The sequence below is a fragment of the Nelumbo nucifera genome, chromosome 1, assembly GCF_055504915.1.
Source record: "Nelumbo nucifera cultivar China Antique chromosome 1, China Antique-T2T, whole genome shotgun sequence".
Taxonomy (NCBI): Eukaryota; Viridiplantae; Streptophyta; class Magnoliopsida; order Proteales; family Nelumbonaceae; genus Nelumbo; species Nelumbo nucifera.
The window spans coordinates 63,768,786-63,783,620 of NC_142649.1; the positions used below are offsets into that span (position 1 = coordinate 63,768,786).

Sequence of the window (14,835 nt, forward strand, 5' to 3'; positions counted from 1 at the left end):
ATGCCAAAAACCTCCCACAGCCTTAGCCCATAGATTAGACCATAGACCATGGGATGAGTTAATGAATTTGGTTCACTTGGTATTATTGCAAGATGTGATTGATTGAGGTTCTTATCTTGCCGCACGAGAGCTCATTCCAGCCCGAGCTTGACCTCTAGTGGTGGTTCAAGCCATGGAGTACAAGTGGATGAGGAACTTCTAAAATTCTATTAGTGTTGGTCTTCCTTGTTTGTTAAGGTTCAAGCCATGGAGTACAAGTGGATGAGGAACTTCTAAAATTCTATTAGTGTTGGTCTTCCTTGTTTGTTAAAGCACTACATGATCTCAAGGCCTTATGGTTTGCTTCCTACATACTACAGAGTGAATGGTATTGCCAAGTTTTTGGTTTGATTCACATTCATAGGTGAATATGACTTCTCCATTCAGGGCTTTGGCCTATTGGATCCAAATTCCAATCATCCAATGTGTCGTGACTTCTGTACATGAGTCGGTGGGTTCCGTAATAGATCATCTCTTAGCGCTTTGTCTATAACCATTAGAATCAACTTCGAATACCGAATACATTAAAACACCAAATTAGGGTATCAAATAGATGAGAAATACGATATTAGGATCAATTGCTGAACACAATTCGCAGTCTTAGTCTCTCATAACATTTGAGATGCAAATAGGAACTGATCATCCGCCCAAAGAACCAATGCCATGTTTCATGTTTGTGCACCAAATCATTTTCAGTAAAAATATACGGGAAGTGGAAGCCTTGCTGATGTTTGCATCGGTTCTCGCAATCCGCAATCAGTTTGATTCACATGCTCAGCTTTTCCATGTAAAGAGAAAGATTATCATATTTCCGATCTTTCTGGGCATTTCACTGACGCAAAGGCATTCCAATTACGTCAGCTAATTGCTCATTAGTTACAGTCTAAGGTTCAAAGTATCGAATCATTCCGATACGCCCTACAGTGTGGTGTATCGGGGATCTGATTGGTTCAGGGGGTGAAGGAGCCCTAAACAAGTCCCCTGAACCAGTTGTGAAAAAAAAAATTTAAAAAGAAAAAGCAACAAAAAGCAGTATCAATTTGCCCGTTACACCCCTACTGGCATATCGGGCGTATCAAAATTTTGAACCTTGATTACAGTGGGCAAGGCGGCGAGCACCACTCGAATAAGGTCAGCCATCTCCAACGTTAAAACAGCAGAGAGCACAAGACAAGATCATGGGACTCTTTAAAAAATATATATATTATGATTTCCCAAAAAGAGAAAAAAAAAAACAGAGAACCATATAAATCCGCCAATTATTGATTTTACCAGCCGCCAACATTCAGTCTTAGTAACCAACCTCAAAAACCAATGGTAACTGACAAGAACCCAGGGACAGATCAGGATGCCAATTTGCTAAATGAATAAAAGGAAAAAAGAACTAGTTGCGTATAAACAAATATTGACAGGGGTCTCACTAATATGTGCTTCCCCAATCTATGGAAATGGGAAAAAAAAGCTAAAAAACAGGGTTGTTGACGTTGACGCTGCAATTGACCCGTCTTTAGAAAGCGTAGAAGCTGCCCATTTTAATATTTATGGCATAAAGAAGCTTCCAGACCAAAGACTCTTTTTTTACTCCATCTCACAGTATCGTCTTTGAATTCCAGTATTACTACAATCAATTCCATTGGCCTCGACCAGTTGCTCAATATCTGCAGAAACCGACTTTTGGTTAGAAACCAACCAAAACTTGGGACTCCTCACAAGTCACAACCTTCAACAAACCATGGATCGCTAAATTTTGTGCAACAAAAACAAATTTGTGGCCCAAGCTTAAGCCAACACCCAAGCTTAAGCCAACACCCAAGCTTAAGCCAACACCCAACACCCAAGCTTAAGCCAACACCCAAGCTTAAGCCAACACCCAAGTCCAGTAGAGCGCCCAGGGCTAAACATTTGCACCAGGAAATTTCGGTAGGGCCAAGCCCAAGGATATTAAAAATGTCGAAACACAATGCCAACTAATTTAGGCGTCTCATCATGGTTTTACTGATGTGGCAGTTTTTGTTTTCAAAAACAAAACCAACCATGTTGTCAAAGACCCCTTTTGTGTCAAGGCTAAACAATCTTACAATCGGCTCATTACAGCCTCTGGTCCATTCAGGCAATTGCGGCAATCCAAGCCTCATTTATAGCAGGCCGTGCAACTTCACATCAGGCTAAAAGTTCAAACAGGAAAACTTTTTGAGAAAAAATAAGCAAGAAATAAAGATAACTAAAAAAAAGGTATCCAAGCCTCATTTATAGCAGGCCGTGCAACTTCACATCAGGCTAAAAGTTCAAACAGGAAAACTTTTTGAGAAAAAATAAGCAAGAAATAAAGATAACTAAAAAAAAGGTATCCCAGTTCAAGGAAATATACGAGCACCTAACCTGTACATGGCAACTCGAGGCTGTAGCTGGTGTTGGTGGTAATGTCAATTTAGAAGCTTGTATCAACCAAATCCAAAACCCTCACTGGCTTCATGAATAGCAAGTAACAAGCGCTCTTGAAGTTGTTCCTTGGTGGAATACTCAGGAAGGTCTAGCTGGTTGAAGCTGAAAAAAAACAAAAAAAAAAAGGATATAAATACCTCATCCGTTAACAACAATTTAGATGGTGTGACATTGGTGAATTATCTTAGAAGTTCCATTATTATACCAAAAAAAAATTATTTTGAAAGTTCCATTTAACCAAAATCAGCAACACACCCGAGGAACTGTGCAGACAAAACACGGCATTTAACCTGTTCCTACTTTTTTATTAAAAATTTTTCTGTAATTTGGATGTGACAACTCAAAAATGTGTCCTGCTTTTTCATTTTTCAAGAGCACATACAATAGACATGTGCCGAAATTATAGAAATGTCAGTGGTTTTCTTATAATAACCTTCCTGCACAGAAATTAAGGCATTGTGTTCCATTTGGATTTTGCATAAATGGGAAACAAAAAATAACTTTTGCTCACTGATGTTGCAACTTAGTTTAAATGCATGACCAAGCAACACAACATTGCTAACACCATTAGTTGTCACAAAACCAAGAGTAAGATTATATATATGGTACTTCAAGTTATTGTGAACACTGACCAGGTATGAGCTGATGGCAACCTCTCTGGAGCACCATAAGCCTTGTGGATCTGAAACCGTTGAGGGCCAGATATACCTTGAAGTGCTTTAAAACCTTCCAAAGGAACCTAAAAACCCCATTCAAAGAAAGAATTCATTTAGTGGCTTGCAAATATTGCATCTAATTCTTGAACTTTGAACATGTGTAACACCATATTTATGACAAAGAAATACAGGTATAAAAGAATTAAATCATGCATTTGCAGCAATCAAAAAAGTAATAGAACGATAGGTACACACCAGCCACATAATACTCAAAGAGCAAATCCAAGAATGTCAGAACAACGAAAGAAAAATGGGCACTTTCAGGTATATCCAATGTAAGCAACAGAAAATCCGTTCCTTTGAATTTAATGGCATACTGGGGGAACCTTGGATGTGCAAGTAGGAGTAAATTCATAACAAGGAAAAGAAAATTGGTCACTCACAAGAATGTCCAATAGAAACAAAAGAAAAATTAATCTCAGAAGACACAGATGCAGAACTAGGGAGTTTTAAGGGAAAAGACATATTTTCACAAGATTAAGAATGGCAAGGACTCTGGACGAGTGTTATAGTAGTCAGTAGAAAGGGACTCAAAGGTGGTGGTGCGATGGCTGCAACAAAGCAAACAAGGCACGTGACAATACTGGTACCAATTGAAGGAGCTAAGAACCTTGGCTGCTGAAGATAATGAAAGCTTCAGTTGGACATATACATCAGCTAATGTGCTAGTCAATGCAATGGCTAGAGAAAGGGGTGAATGGGGCACAAATTTTCTGGGGCAACTTGTTGTAAGGAACTAACTGTAGGGTGAGGAAATGCCTTGGGAATGCTTGGCATTCTGTACATATTCTGATATTCATTATTTTTTCTAAATATCAATAAATTCACATTTACCATTATACTTCTGATAGTATGATGAATGATGTTAAAATCTATGAATAAAGCATTCAATTTGAAAGCTCAATCCAGGAACGAATTCGAGGGCTTCATTGATTACATCATTAGGGAGGTCAAGGACAGGAGTTCATAGCCATGGAATGGAGATCATAATGGTTTGTTTTGGGCATTATTTCCTTCAACCCCAGACCGATTAGTCCCTTTTTAACATACCTCCTCAGTTGAAGGTAGAAGGTGATTCACAAGTGGTAATTGGGTGAACAAGGGGAAGTATCGATAATTGTTTTACTTCCCATATAATGTCTGTATCCTAATGTATGTCTTGTACATTATTTTATATCATTATATTTTACATGTTACTGGAGGTACTGATAATCCATGGAAATGTACTAGAGTAATTCTCATTCAGCTGGGTCAGAAGATCAGACAATGAATTTGCAAATCAACTTGCAAGAAGAGTAAATTGGGTGGAGTTGCATTTGGGCCCTACATTACCTGGCTGTGTGCGCGTGTGGCACACACACACACAAAATCCATTTGATATGGGATGACAAACAAGATGGATCATTTTTTACAGTAAAAAAAAAAGGATTCTATCCCTATTTATTTGAGGGTTAGAGGCATCAAATCAAGATGGTTTTTTTCTCTATTAGACCTCTTAAATGCTACTATTTCTAGAGTACAGTTCAAAATCAGTTTCTACCAATTGGCCCATAAACTAGGTATTAACATACTTAAAGGTTGTCTAAGGGCTATCAAACTTTTATTAGACCTCTTAAACTTTGATCTGTAATTTTTTGCAAGATAAAAAAATCATAATTTATTGGTAAACTCCTGAAGCATCAAATTTTGAAAAATGTATAACAAATTAATCATACAACTCCATGCAATCTGTTCTAATTACCTTTGATGTTCCAGTGACAAACTGCAGCAACCTTGCCATGTCCTCCTTGTTGAAGGCTTTGGCGATCTCCCAGAACCATTGAACAACACTAGATGCAGCTGTGTAACCAGTATATTCAGTGTTGGCTTTCAGATCATCCACTGCAAAAACAAAAGCATGAAATAAAAAATTTGCCAGAATATAATGACATATAAGTGTCCATAAAATATGTTAATTCATCAATAAAAGAATGAAATACGTTAAAGGGTAAACCAACTCACAATCAATTTCTGGAAGACCACTTATTAGTAGCTCAAGTTCTTTATCATTAAATATCGAAATAAGCTCCCGTGGAATTAATTCATTGAAACCTTCCAGAAATGAGTTAATTTGAGGACGGATGGCATTTGTCAAGATGTGTTCAGCAACAAGGTCTACATACTCATGCTTTGTTTCTTCTGTGACTCTAATATTTCTTCCTCCAGGTATAAGCTCATAATCAGTAACCTTGCAGAATGTAAGAAAATAAAAAAAGCACAAGTAGAAAAGGTTACAAAATCAGTTGAGAACTTAAAAATGAAGTCTTAGTAATAACAAAGCTTAAGATATTATCAGATGTATCAGAAAGCGACTAATTCATACAAGATTATAAGAAACAAACCTTGAGGACAAAGGTTTCTTGGGCAACAAATATTTTAGAAATCTCCTTACCTCAGTCTTTTCATAAAGTATGTGCTTCTCTTCATCCGCATCCATGCTAAATGTCAGATCAGGTATGTCACTCACATCATTCTAATTTAAATAAATATAAAAATTATGGTCAGTATTGCATCTAAGCACAAATATAATTGTGACAAGTAGAATAACAAAATTTATTTATTGCTATTGAAGCTACTAACCTCCAACATCCATTTCAAATTCTTGTAGTAATCAGGATCAACAGCCTCTATATCATGGTAAGTCACCTTCACACCAAGAATGTGCTTGTAGAAGGAGCGAGTGAAGTAGACATCCAAAAGTTGACCATCAAACAGTGCTTTAGCAACCTGAAAAGAGGTCAAACATCAAAAGATAACATAACCTGCTATTAAAAATTTAAAAAAAAAAATCCAAGTTAAAGAAGGTTTAGGTTTCTATGTAGAATTACCACACGGCCCACAAACTTGAAATAGGATAGATGCTCAGTTTGGTAAACCGAATTTGGATTAGGCTGAAATGTCGCATTGCTTCCAACAGTAGTGAAAAGCAGAGCTCCTTTGTCAAAGATGACCCTAGAAAGTAACTGGTACCATTCTCTTGTCAGACCACCAGCATCAATCCCCTCTTCACCTTGAAACTGCACAGTTAAACGCCCTTTCAGATCCTGGCTGGGACGCATTCGCAACTGATTATAGGAATCCTCCAAGACATATGCCCGACGAACACTTATGCGCAGCGGAGCAGAAGGGTGTTGTTCATGCTGTTGCCTGATCCTTGAGCGGAAATATGCTCTTTTATTGTCAAAGTCAATAAGCCTTGGTGCCTTCAGCATTATGGAAAGAGATTTCTCCAGTAATCCTGGATTTTGTCTGATGAATGCATTCAAAAGGCGACGATGCTTCTCAGAAAACTTTGCAAATGTGAGGCCTCCATCAGGCCGCTTCTGGGCACATCCACTACCTTTCGCAGACATTGTCACTGAAGTCCCTGCAGACTCTTTGACTTCTCTTGCAGTAACATTAACATGGTCTTGTTGCATTATCGAATTGTTTGCTTGTAATTTCTCACATAAAACAAAGAAAGCCTCAATAAATGGCAATAGCCTTTGGGTTCCAGGAGGAAGTGGTGGAGAAAGAGAAGAGGCACCTGCTACATGGTCCCCAGCATTTAGATTTGGCATGGGAGAAGAGAAGTGGGAACTTTGCCCCAGCTTTGTCTCAGTTGTGCTTATACAGTCACTCAGTTCTTGCCACAATGGCTCTAATGCAACATTTAGCTTCCACATGATGGTATGTTCCTCCTGTTCCTCATCATTCTCTTGACTTTTATGAGCATCATCTATAGGTTGGGTGAGTGTACTAAGTGCCTGCAATACACGTAAGATTGCAGCCCCAGCCATGGACCCAGCACTCAAACCCAGCATATGTGTGTTCCTCAGTGTAACAAGTTCACCCACTGCTGAACTACTCAAGCCATGTGCTAGACCAGCTAATTCTGAAGTAAAAAATTTCCGATGAGGAGCAGCAACAAACGCCAACTTCTTCAGAACCTCAGCTGCAAGCAAATAGACCTTGTCTGACAGCCTAATAATCAATAATTCAAATTAGCATTTCTGATATTGCAGCAGAAAGGGATAATGAGGGAACAAGACTACAAGGACAAGTTATGTATATACAAATTTACTTGTAGATGATCAACTGGGAGGTAAAAGCCAACATAAAATTCTAGAGCAATAACGAAGTTGAGAAACCAAATTATCAGCACTAAAGAAAAATTAGAGACCACTCCAAAAAGAAAAATTACCCCTCATGAGCAAGAAGGCTGCAGAGATTACGCAAGTCAGATTCTGGAAGCTGCAAAAAGACATCATATGGACTAATCCTCCCTTTCTCATCAGAAGTGGTTATCTCAGAACTCCTACTTTTACCCAATTTTTTATTGGGATCAGATTCAGACACGGAAGGATCTATCTGAACATTAACTGGAGCTTCACTGGGAGGTGAACTTTGAGAATTGGCCATAACTTGCCCAGACTGTGGTTGACACTCCACCTTTGATGCTGCAGTATATACAACTACATGAAGGAGACCCATTACCTGAACACAAGAATTTGAACTGTAATATGCCACAAGCTATAAGGATAGGGAAACATTGTTCTTTTACAACTGGTGAATACATACCTGTTCAAGATGAGCACTACTGCGTAAAAATAGTGGTTGATTCAAGAGTTTCAGGAATAATATTACAGGTATATCATTTTGAGAGGCTCCCAATGGATTTAACAAAGCTGGCTCTTCCATAACTTTCTCCTTTCCTTTGTCCTTCTTAATTTCTGAATATGTTGTTGTTGGAGACTCAGGGATCAGTGACGGATCAAAGTAAAACAGGATATTTGCAACAGCAGAATGATTAGTGGCCAAATATGTCAAAATCTCAAGAATTCGACGTGACACCAGAGGTGGAAGTCCTGCATAAAAATAATAGAATTCCTAATAACAGGACATCTTAAAACAAAACATATAACATTAAGAAATTTGAAAAAGAAACAAGTGATCACATCAAGTAAAAGTAGTACCATCCAATATTTGTGACCGGCCATAGACAACATTCCATTGACAACCATAGAGTCTCTGAGACATAAAGGTGGCAGATCCACTAACAGAACCTTCAGCCTCAGGCCTAATCATATCAAGCAGGAGCCGAAGTAAAACCGCTCGTGTAACACTATGTGCACATAGGTTCAACAAGAGTCTTTGAAGGAGGCCTTTCCCAAGGGGCTACCCATACAAAGAAAAAACAGCAAAGAAAAAAGTAACCAAGTTAGAGAAAGATTCCAATCAAGTATTTTAATCTCATTCCAGACTATGACATCATCTGTCCAAAGTAAAAAACAAACATAAAATGTAAGCCACAAGATCAAAGCATGTTAGGGAGATACTTAGAGTACACCCTAACTGCTGTTTCGATATTCTGTTTTTTTATTTACAAGTTCCCCCTTAGGATCCCCCCAACCAATAAAGTTGATTCCTGGTCGCCTTTTGTCTTGTCAGTGTTAGCCATGTTCTTGGCTGATCTTTGTGCCCATACAAAGGTCACTCCCAATTTCCCTACAATTCTTTTCACCTCCCTTTTATTGCAGGTCTAAGCACCAATGGACCTGCATTATTCTGCTTGAACCACCACATTACTATCCTGGACCTTTCTTCCATCACTAGGTTATTGTAGTTTAGAGATTTTCTAAATCTTAGCCAATGTAGTACAGCCATTCATCCCTAGCCAAATCTTCTCTTAGCACAAGTTTGTAAAAGCTTTGTTTCTTTTTTCTAACTTATTATCATTTTTAATTCATATTCTTATTACAAGGTTCTCCTTCTGTATCACCTTCATCAAGTGCTCCAATTTTCAATTCATATTCCCATATTTATAGAGTTTCTGCTATGGTTCCATTCATTGCACAAAAAAATGAAGGGGAAAAAAAGATATTCACAGAAAAGGCTTTTTAATGGTGTTTGTTTGCATGTAACCAGCCATAGAAAACAAATGATTTCCAAAAAACGAGCAGTAATAGGTGAGAGGGGGAGAGGGGGAGGAGCTGAGATGGGAGAGGAACTGTGTTTTCATCTGGTGCCATTGTCTGAGATGGTGAGAGGGTGAAGCAAAGAGAAGGTTGCTGAGAGGGTGAGAGGGTGAGAGGGAGAGGAACTGTGCTTTCATCTGGTGCCATTGTCTGAGTTGGTGAGAGGGTGAGAGGGTGAAGCAAAGAGAAGGTTGCTGAGAGAGTGAGAGGGGGAGAGGGGGAGGAGCTGAGATGGGAGAATTTGTGGAGGTAGGCCGTTGGAAAAAAGTTTTGAAGATTGAATCTAAGGAACTCCTATTTGAGGAACAGAGATTAAATGGTCAGCTGAGCTTGAAGATCAGGGAAGCAAAGAGAGGGATGGTGCTGTTAGAAGGACTGGGGGTAATTGAAGGGCTCAAGGAGTTTGTGGAAGGTGCAAGTAACAAAGGCAAGCAAAATAGTTGGAAAGAGCTTTTCTCAGAATCTGGAAGAAGGGTTGTTGTAGAGTGCAAGAGAAACCTTAAAGGTTATTTTATCTCCTTGACAGAATTTTTTGGCAAGGGTAGAAAGCAGATGATCTGCTTTCCAGAAGGAAGGAAGAGTCAGGGCTGGAAGGCAGTTCTTGATGCCTTATGTGAACTGCTGAAACGCATGAGTGTAAAAAGAGAAGCAATAGTAAAAAGGAAGATAAGCAGGTCTAGTAGTATGGTGAACAAGACTAAGCAAGAGCCTCCTTTAGTGTTAGCTGGGGCAGGTAATTACAGAATGGGAGTAAACATAACAGAGAGGGGATTGGGAAAGTAAATTGATAGTTAAAGCTTCAGCTCCCATTCTTGACTGGAGGAAAGTTGCAGATCTGTTAACAGCAAGGTTAAAGTTGAAGAGCACATTTATTTTAACATCCTTTGAGAAGAACAAGGCTTTGCTAGATTTGCTTGAGAACAGAGTAGAAGTTGAGGCTTTAAACATCCAAGCTATGCTTGGAAATTTCACAGTATCAAGATGGTGTTCGGGTTCAAACTCCAAAGATTTCTTTGTTGAAGATGGAGTGGTGGTGCGTCTGCTAGGTCTTCCCTTTCATTTGTGGAAGCAAGAAACTGCTGAAGCCATTGCTTTGATGTGTGGAGGATCACTAGGAGGGGCCTTTTGGGGAGACCTTCGTAAGCTTCCATTTTATTGAATGGAGTAAAACCTGAGGAGATACCTCGGAAGATAGAGGTGCTAGTCGAGAGGCAGTGCTACTCAGTGTGGCTGGCTTCATCCACTGAATCGATGCTCTGGAAAGAGGCTCATATGGAGGGAGATGAGAAGGTTGAAGAAGAAGAGCTGCGTGGCAAGAAAGGGTTGGAGGATTCAAACAAGAAAAGCACTTTCACTAAAATGGAAAAACATTTGCTGGAGAAACAAAAGGGTAGTAGGCAGGGGGTGGGATTTTCGCGTGTGGAAGAAGTGAGCAGTCTGGAGGGTGGCAGGTCCTTTGCACAGGTTGTAACTGGCGCCAAGACTGTTCTAAACAGGGAAAAGGGGTTGGGCCAAGGAAGATTTGAACTTAAACCTGTTAGAACCAAACCGGGGTCGGGGCTGGACACGCGTGACCTTCTTAAAAGTCACGTGAGCTCGGGGGTGCTTACAAATGGGCCAAAGCAAAAGCCCATGTGGGCTGCAAAGGGTATTCTTAAAGGCCCAAACAGGCCAGCGGCCCCAACCCAGATTGTTTATAAGGCGCGTGAGCCACTAAAGAAACACGCGACTGGGGTTTTGACTATGATAGACTTCGGTTTCGGTCTATCATCGTCCCCAGCTGCGAGCCAAAAGGGAGAATGCGCGCAGCGTCGGAAACCAGGAAAGAAGAGGGCGTTACAGTGGGTCTCCCGACGCAGCTTGAAGGAGCTTAGCCCCGTGCGAGGCTTCTCAGAGAGGCCGGAGCTAAGTTTCACTAGGGGAAGAACTGAAGAGAAGAAAGAGAAGTTTGAAGGGTGGGTGCAGTGCGGTGAAGACGATGGTGAACTGAGGACCTTTCTGTCGATGGCTCTAGCATGGGCAGTGTAAACGATGAAGGCAGCTGTGCTGGAGGTGATATGGAAGGGTGGAATATTGCAAGATTATTCCAGGGTGAAGACTGCAATCGGATTATCTCATTCCCAAGACCATAAAGTGCGCAAGGTTTATCAGAAGGGGAAAACCGGGAGAACCGGAAGCAGAGCAGGAATATGCTATCTAGGGGTGACCCAGGGGTAGAGTGGAAAGATCACCAGGTTGACCAAAGGACAGAAGTACTTCCCAACCAACTCAGGAAGATAATTATTTACCAACCTTCGGAACAAGAGAAGGAGGCCGGGAGCAGTCCTATTCTAGCTTGTCCTTCAGTCCCAGGTAACCATGTGATTTCGGTTTGTGCTACTAATGTGTCTCCTGTGTCTTTGGTTCCAGATTCCGTTCCTGTACCATGTCCTGTAGCCCATGAATATGCAACCGAGCTAGTAGGCGGGCTCTCTGAGGAGGGGGAGGGGAAGGAAGGATTGTGGGAAGGTGCGGGAAGAAAGGTATAGAAGTGGACAAGTGTGGGAAATCATTGAAAGAGTGTTTAAGGATGTGGAAGGGCAGCTGATATGGAGGAGGGAAGGGGAGGAAGGAAGAGAGGAGGGGTTAATGGAGAGGAAGGACAATAATGAGGGTAGAGATGGAGAGGTTTACGGGGAGAAAGCAAGGAAGGAGGGAGGTGACAGTAAGGGGAGGAAGGTTGGAGAGGAAAGAACTGAGGTGGGAATAGAGGAGAGGAAGGAAAGGTAGGTGGACAGAGATGAAGGGGATTCTGTAGGAAGGGTAGGGGTGGTGGAATCGGTGAGAGAAGACACGATAGCAAAATTTGTAGGGAAGTTGGGCTGTAGGCTGGAGGATTTGAACGAGTTGAAAGAAAGTTTACAGAAGAGGAAGATGCAGATCATAACAAAGAAGAGGAGGTAGAGTGAAGTAGAGAGACTAAAGAGAGATGTAGAAGGAGACAAGAAGCTCGAGGTAAAAGGAGATAGAAGGGGGAAAGTAGCGGGTAGGTAGCAAGGGGTTTGTAAAAAGAAGCGGAATGAAAATTCTTAGTTGGAATGTGAAGGGAATTGGGAGTGCGAAGAAGAGAGCAACAATAAAAGAGGTAATAAGACGGTATGACCCAGACATTGTGCAATGGAGTTTAGTGACAAATGGCAAGGAGTGTATGGAAAGCCAGGGGGATTAGCTGGGTGGCGGCTCCATCGTGGGGTGCTTCCGGGGGGATTGTAACAATGTGGAAGAGGGATGTGGTTGAAGGGATGGAGGAGTTGATCGGAAAGTACTCGGTTTCCATGAAGTTTAAGCAGCAAGAGGATGATTATATGTGGGTGCTCACAAATGTTTACGGACCGAATGATTACAGAGAAAGAAAGGAGTTGTGGGAGGAACTGGCTGATGTTAGAGGGTTGTGGGATGGGCCTTGGTGCATGGGTGGGGACTTCAATGTGATAAGGTTCTCGAAAGAGTCCAATGAGATTAACCAGAGGGTGACAAAAAGCATGAGGAAGTTTAACAGTTTTGTGGATGCCTTTGAGCTTAAAGAGATTCCCCTAGCACATAAGGCATTTACATGATCAAATCTCCAATCTAGACCCATTTGCTCTAAGCTGGATAGATTCATGTTCTATTTGGATTGGGAAGAACATTGGGGAACCTTGGATGCTAGAGCTCTCCCAAGGGTGACCTCGGATCACTGGCCCATAGTGTTATGCAAGGAGGAAAGAAGGTGTGGAGGTCCTACCCCCTTTAGATTTGAAAATATGTGGTTACTGCATCCAGGGTTTACTAACAAAGTGAGGGAGTGGTGGCATGAGTGTAACCCGTCGGTGGAGTGGGAGGGGATAAAATTCCATAAGAAACTACAATTCTTGAAAGCAAGAATTAAGGAGTAGAACTTGATGGAGTTCAGGAGGACAGAAGAAAGAAAGGGAGACTTGATGAAGAAGATTGAAAGCCTTGACTTTAAAGAGGAAAGGGGAGAATTTGGTGAGGAAGACAATAACCTCAGGAGAGAATTGAGAAGACAGTTAGAGGATTGCCTGCACAAGGAGGAAATTAGCTGGAGGCAAAAATCTCGATGTAAATGGTTGCAAGAGGGAGATAGAAACACTAGGTATTTCCACTCTCTAGCAGATGGCAGGAAAAGGAAGAACTTTATCTCCAAATTGGTAGTAGATGGAGTTGAGTTAGTACAGCAAGAGGAGATTGCCAGGGCCTGTGTGGAGCATTTCAAATCTATTCTAAGAAGGCCTGTGAGTAGAAGGGTGTGGGTAGAAGGTTTGGATTGGCCAGATGTAGGGGTGGAGAACAGGAAAAGGATGGAAAGAAGCTTTAATATAGAAGAGATCAAGGAGGCTGTGTTTTCTATGGATAGAACAAAAGCTCCAGGGCCGGATGGGTTTACAATGGCTTTTTATCAGGATTGTTGGGAAATTTTGAAAGATGATCTCTTGCGGGTGTTTGAGGAGTTTTTCAGGAGAGGAATTGTCAATCCGGGTGTGAACTCTACATTTATAGCCTTAATTCCCAAAAAGAAAGATGCATCCCACCCGAAGGATTTTAGGCCAATAAGTTTGGTGAATAGCTTGTACAAGATCATTGCAAAAGTGTTGTCTTTGAGGCTGAAGAAGGTAATTCCAGATATCATTGAACACTATCAAGGAGCTTTTGTGAGTGAAAGACAAATTACAGACTAGATTTTAACTGCTAATGAGAGTGTGGAGAACTTTAAGAGGGATAAGAAGAAGGGAGTGGTCTGTAAGCTGGACTTGGAAAAGGCTTATGACTTGGTGGACTGGGAGTTCTTGAGGAAAGTTTTAAACAAATTCGGGTTTGGGGCTAGATGGTGTAAGTGGATCATGGGCTGTGTCCGGAATTGTCATTATTCAATGCTAGTGAATGGGACAGTGATAGATTTCTTTCCAGCCAATAGGGGTATAAGACAAGGAGACCCCCTTTCTCCTTTCTTGTTCATTTTAATTGCGGAGGTTTTGGGAAAATTGATTCACAGAGCAGATTCTAGGGGGCTCATTAGAGGCTGGAGGGTTGGGAGAATGGAAACCCCCCTCACACATTTACAGTTTGCTGATGACACGATTCTGTTTTGTGAAGGTGGTAATGTGAGGTTTATCAGGAATTTAAAGTCGGTGATACAACTGTTTGAGCAACTGTCCAACTTGACGGTTAACCTTGGGAAAAGCTGTGTAGTGGGGGTGAATTTGGAGGAGGGAGAGATCAGGGAGAGTGCTAAAGTGCTAGGGTGTGAAGTCACGGGGTGGCCTCTGAACTATTTAGGATTACCATTAGGTGATAATCCCAAGAGAGAGAGCTTCTGGAACCCGGTGATGGAAAGGTTTGAAAAAAGATTGGTATCCTGGAAAAAGAATTACCACTCTCTTGGTGGGAGAATTACATTAATTAAGGCCACGCTTGCTAACTTACCCATCTTCTTCATGTCGGTGTTTAAAATCCCAGTGAAGATTGCTAACAGATTAGAGAAGTTAATGAGAGATTTCCTGTGGGAGCCAGGAGAAGAGAAGAGGGATCATAGAGTTAACTGGGAAATAGTGTGCAGGAGTAGTTAAGCGTGCTTGGGCGAGAGTAGTACTAGGATGGGTGAC

The 14,835-nt window shown here is 41.1% G+C and overlaps 1 protein-coding gene across 2 annotated transcripts in view; it reads right to left on the bottom strand.

Moving 5' to 3' along the window:
* Positions 1-1,220: 1,220 nt before the first annotated feature.
* LOC104594266 (E3 ubiquitin-protein ligase UPL1-like) overlaps positions 1,221-14,835 on the bottom strand; it is a 33,354-nt gene continuing 19,739 nt past the window's right edge. The window contains exons 6-17 of one of the 2 annotated variants that reach the window (XM_088897004.1): positions 8,192-8,393; positions 7,797-8,083; positions 7,420-7,712; positions 6,065-7,199; positions 5,817-5,963; positions 5,629-5,709; positions 5,199-5,424; positions 4,939-5,078; positions 3,114-3,220; positions 2,419-2,583; positions 2,118-2,204; positions 1,557-1,697 (exon numbers count right to left, since the gene is read on the bottom strand). In XM_088897004.1, the coding sequence (XP_088753130.1) occupies positions 2,481-2,583; positions 3,114-3,220; positions 4,939-5,078; positions 5,199-5,424; positions 5,629-5,709; positions 5,817-5,963; positions 6,065-7,199; positions 7,420-7,712; positions 7,797-8,083; positions 8,192-8,393 (2,721 nt within the window). In that variant the 3' untranslated portion in view covers positions 1,557-1,697; positions 2,118-2,204; positions 2,419-2,480. Of the gene's footprint in view, positions 1,698-2,117; positions 2,205-2,418; positions 2,584-3,113; positions 3,221-4,938; positions 5,079-5,198; positions 5,425-5,628; positions 5,710-5,816; positions 5,964-6,064; positions 7,200-7,419; positions 7,713-7,796; positions 8,084-8,191; positions 8,394-14,835 lie in introns of both variants that reach the window. The other variant, XM_010254488.3, reaches the window with a different exon arrangement.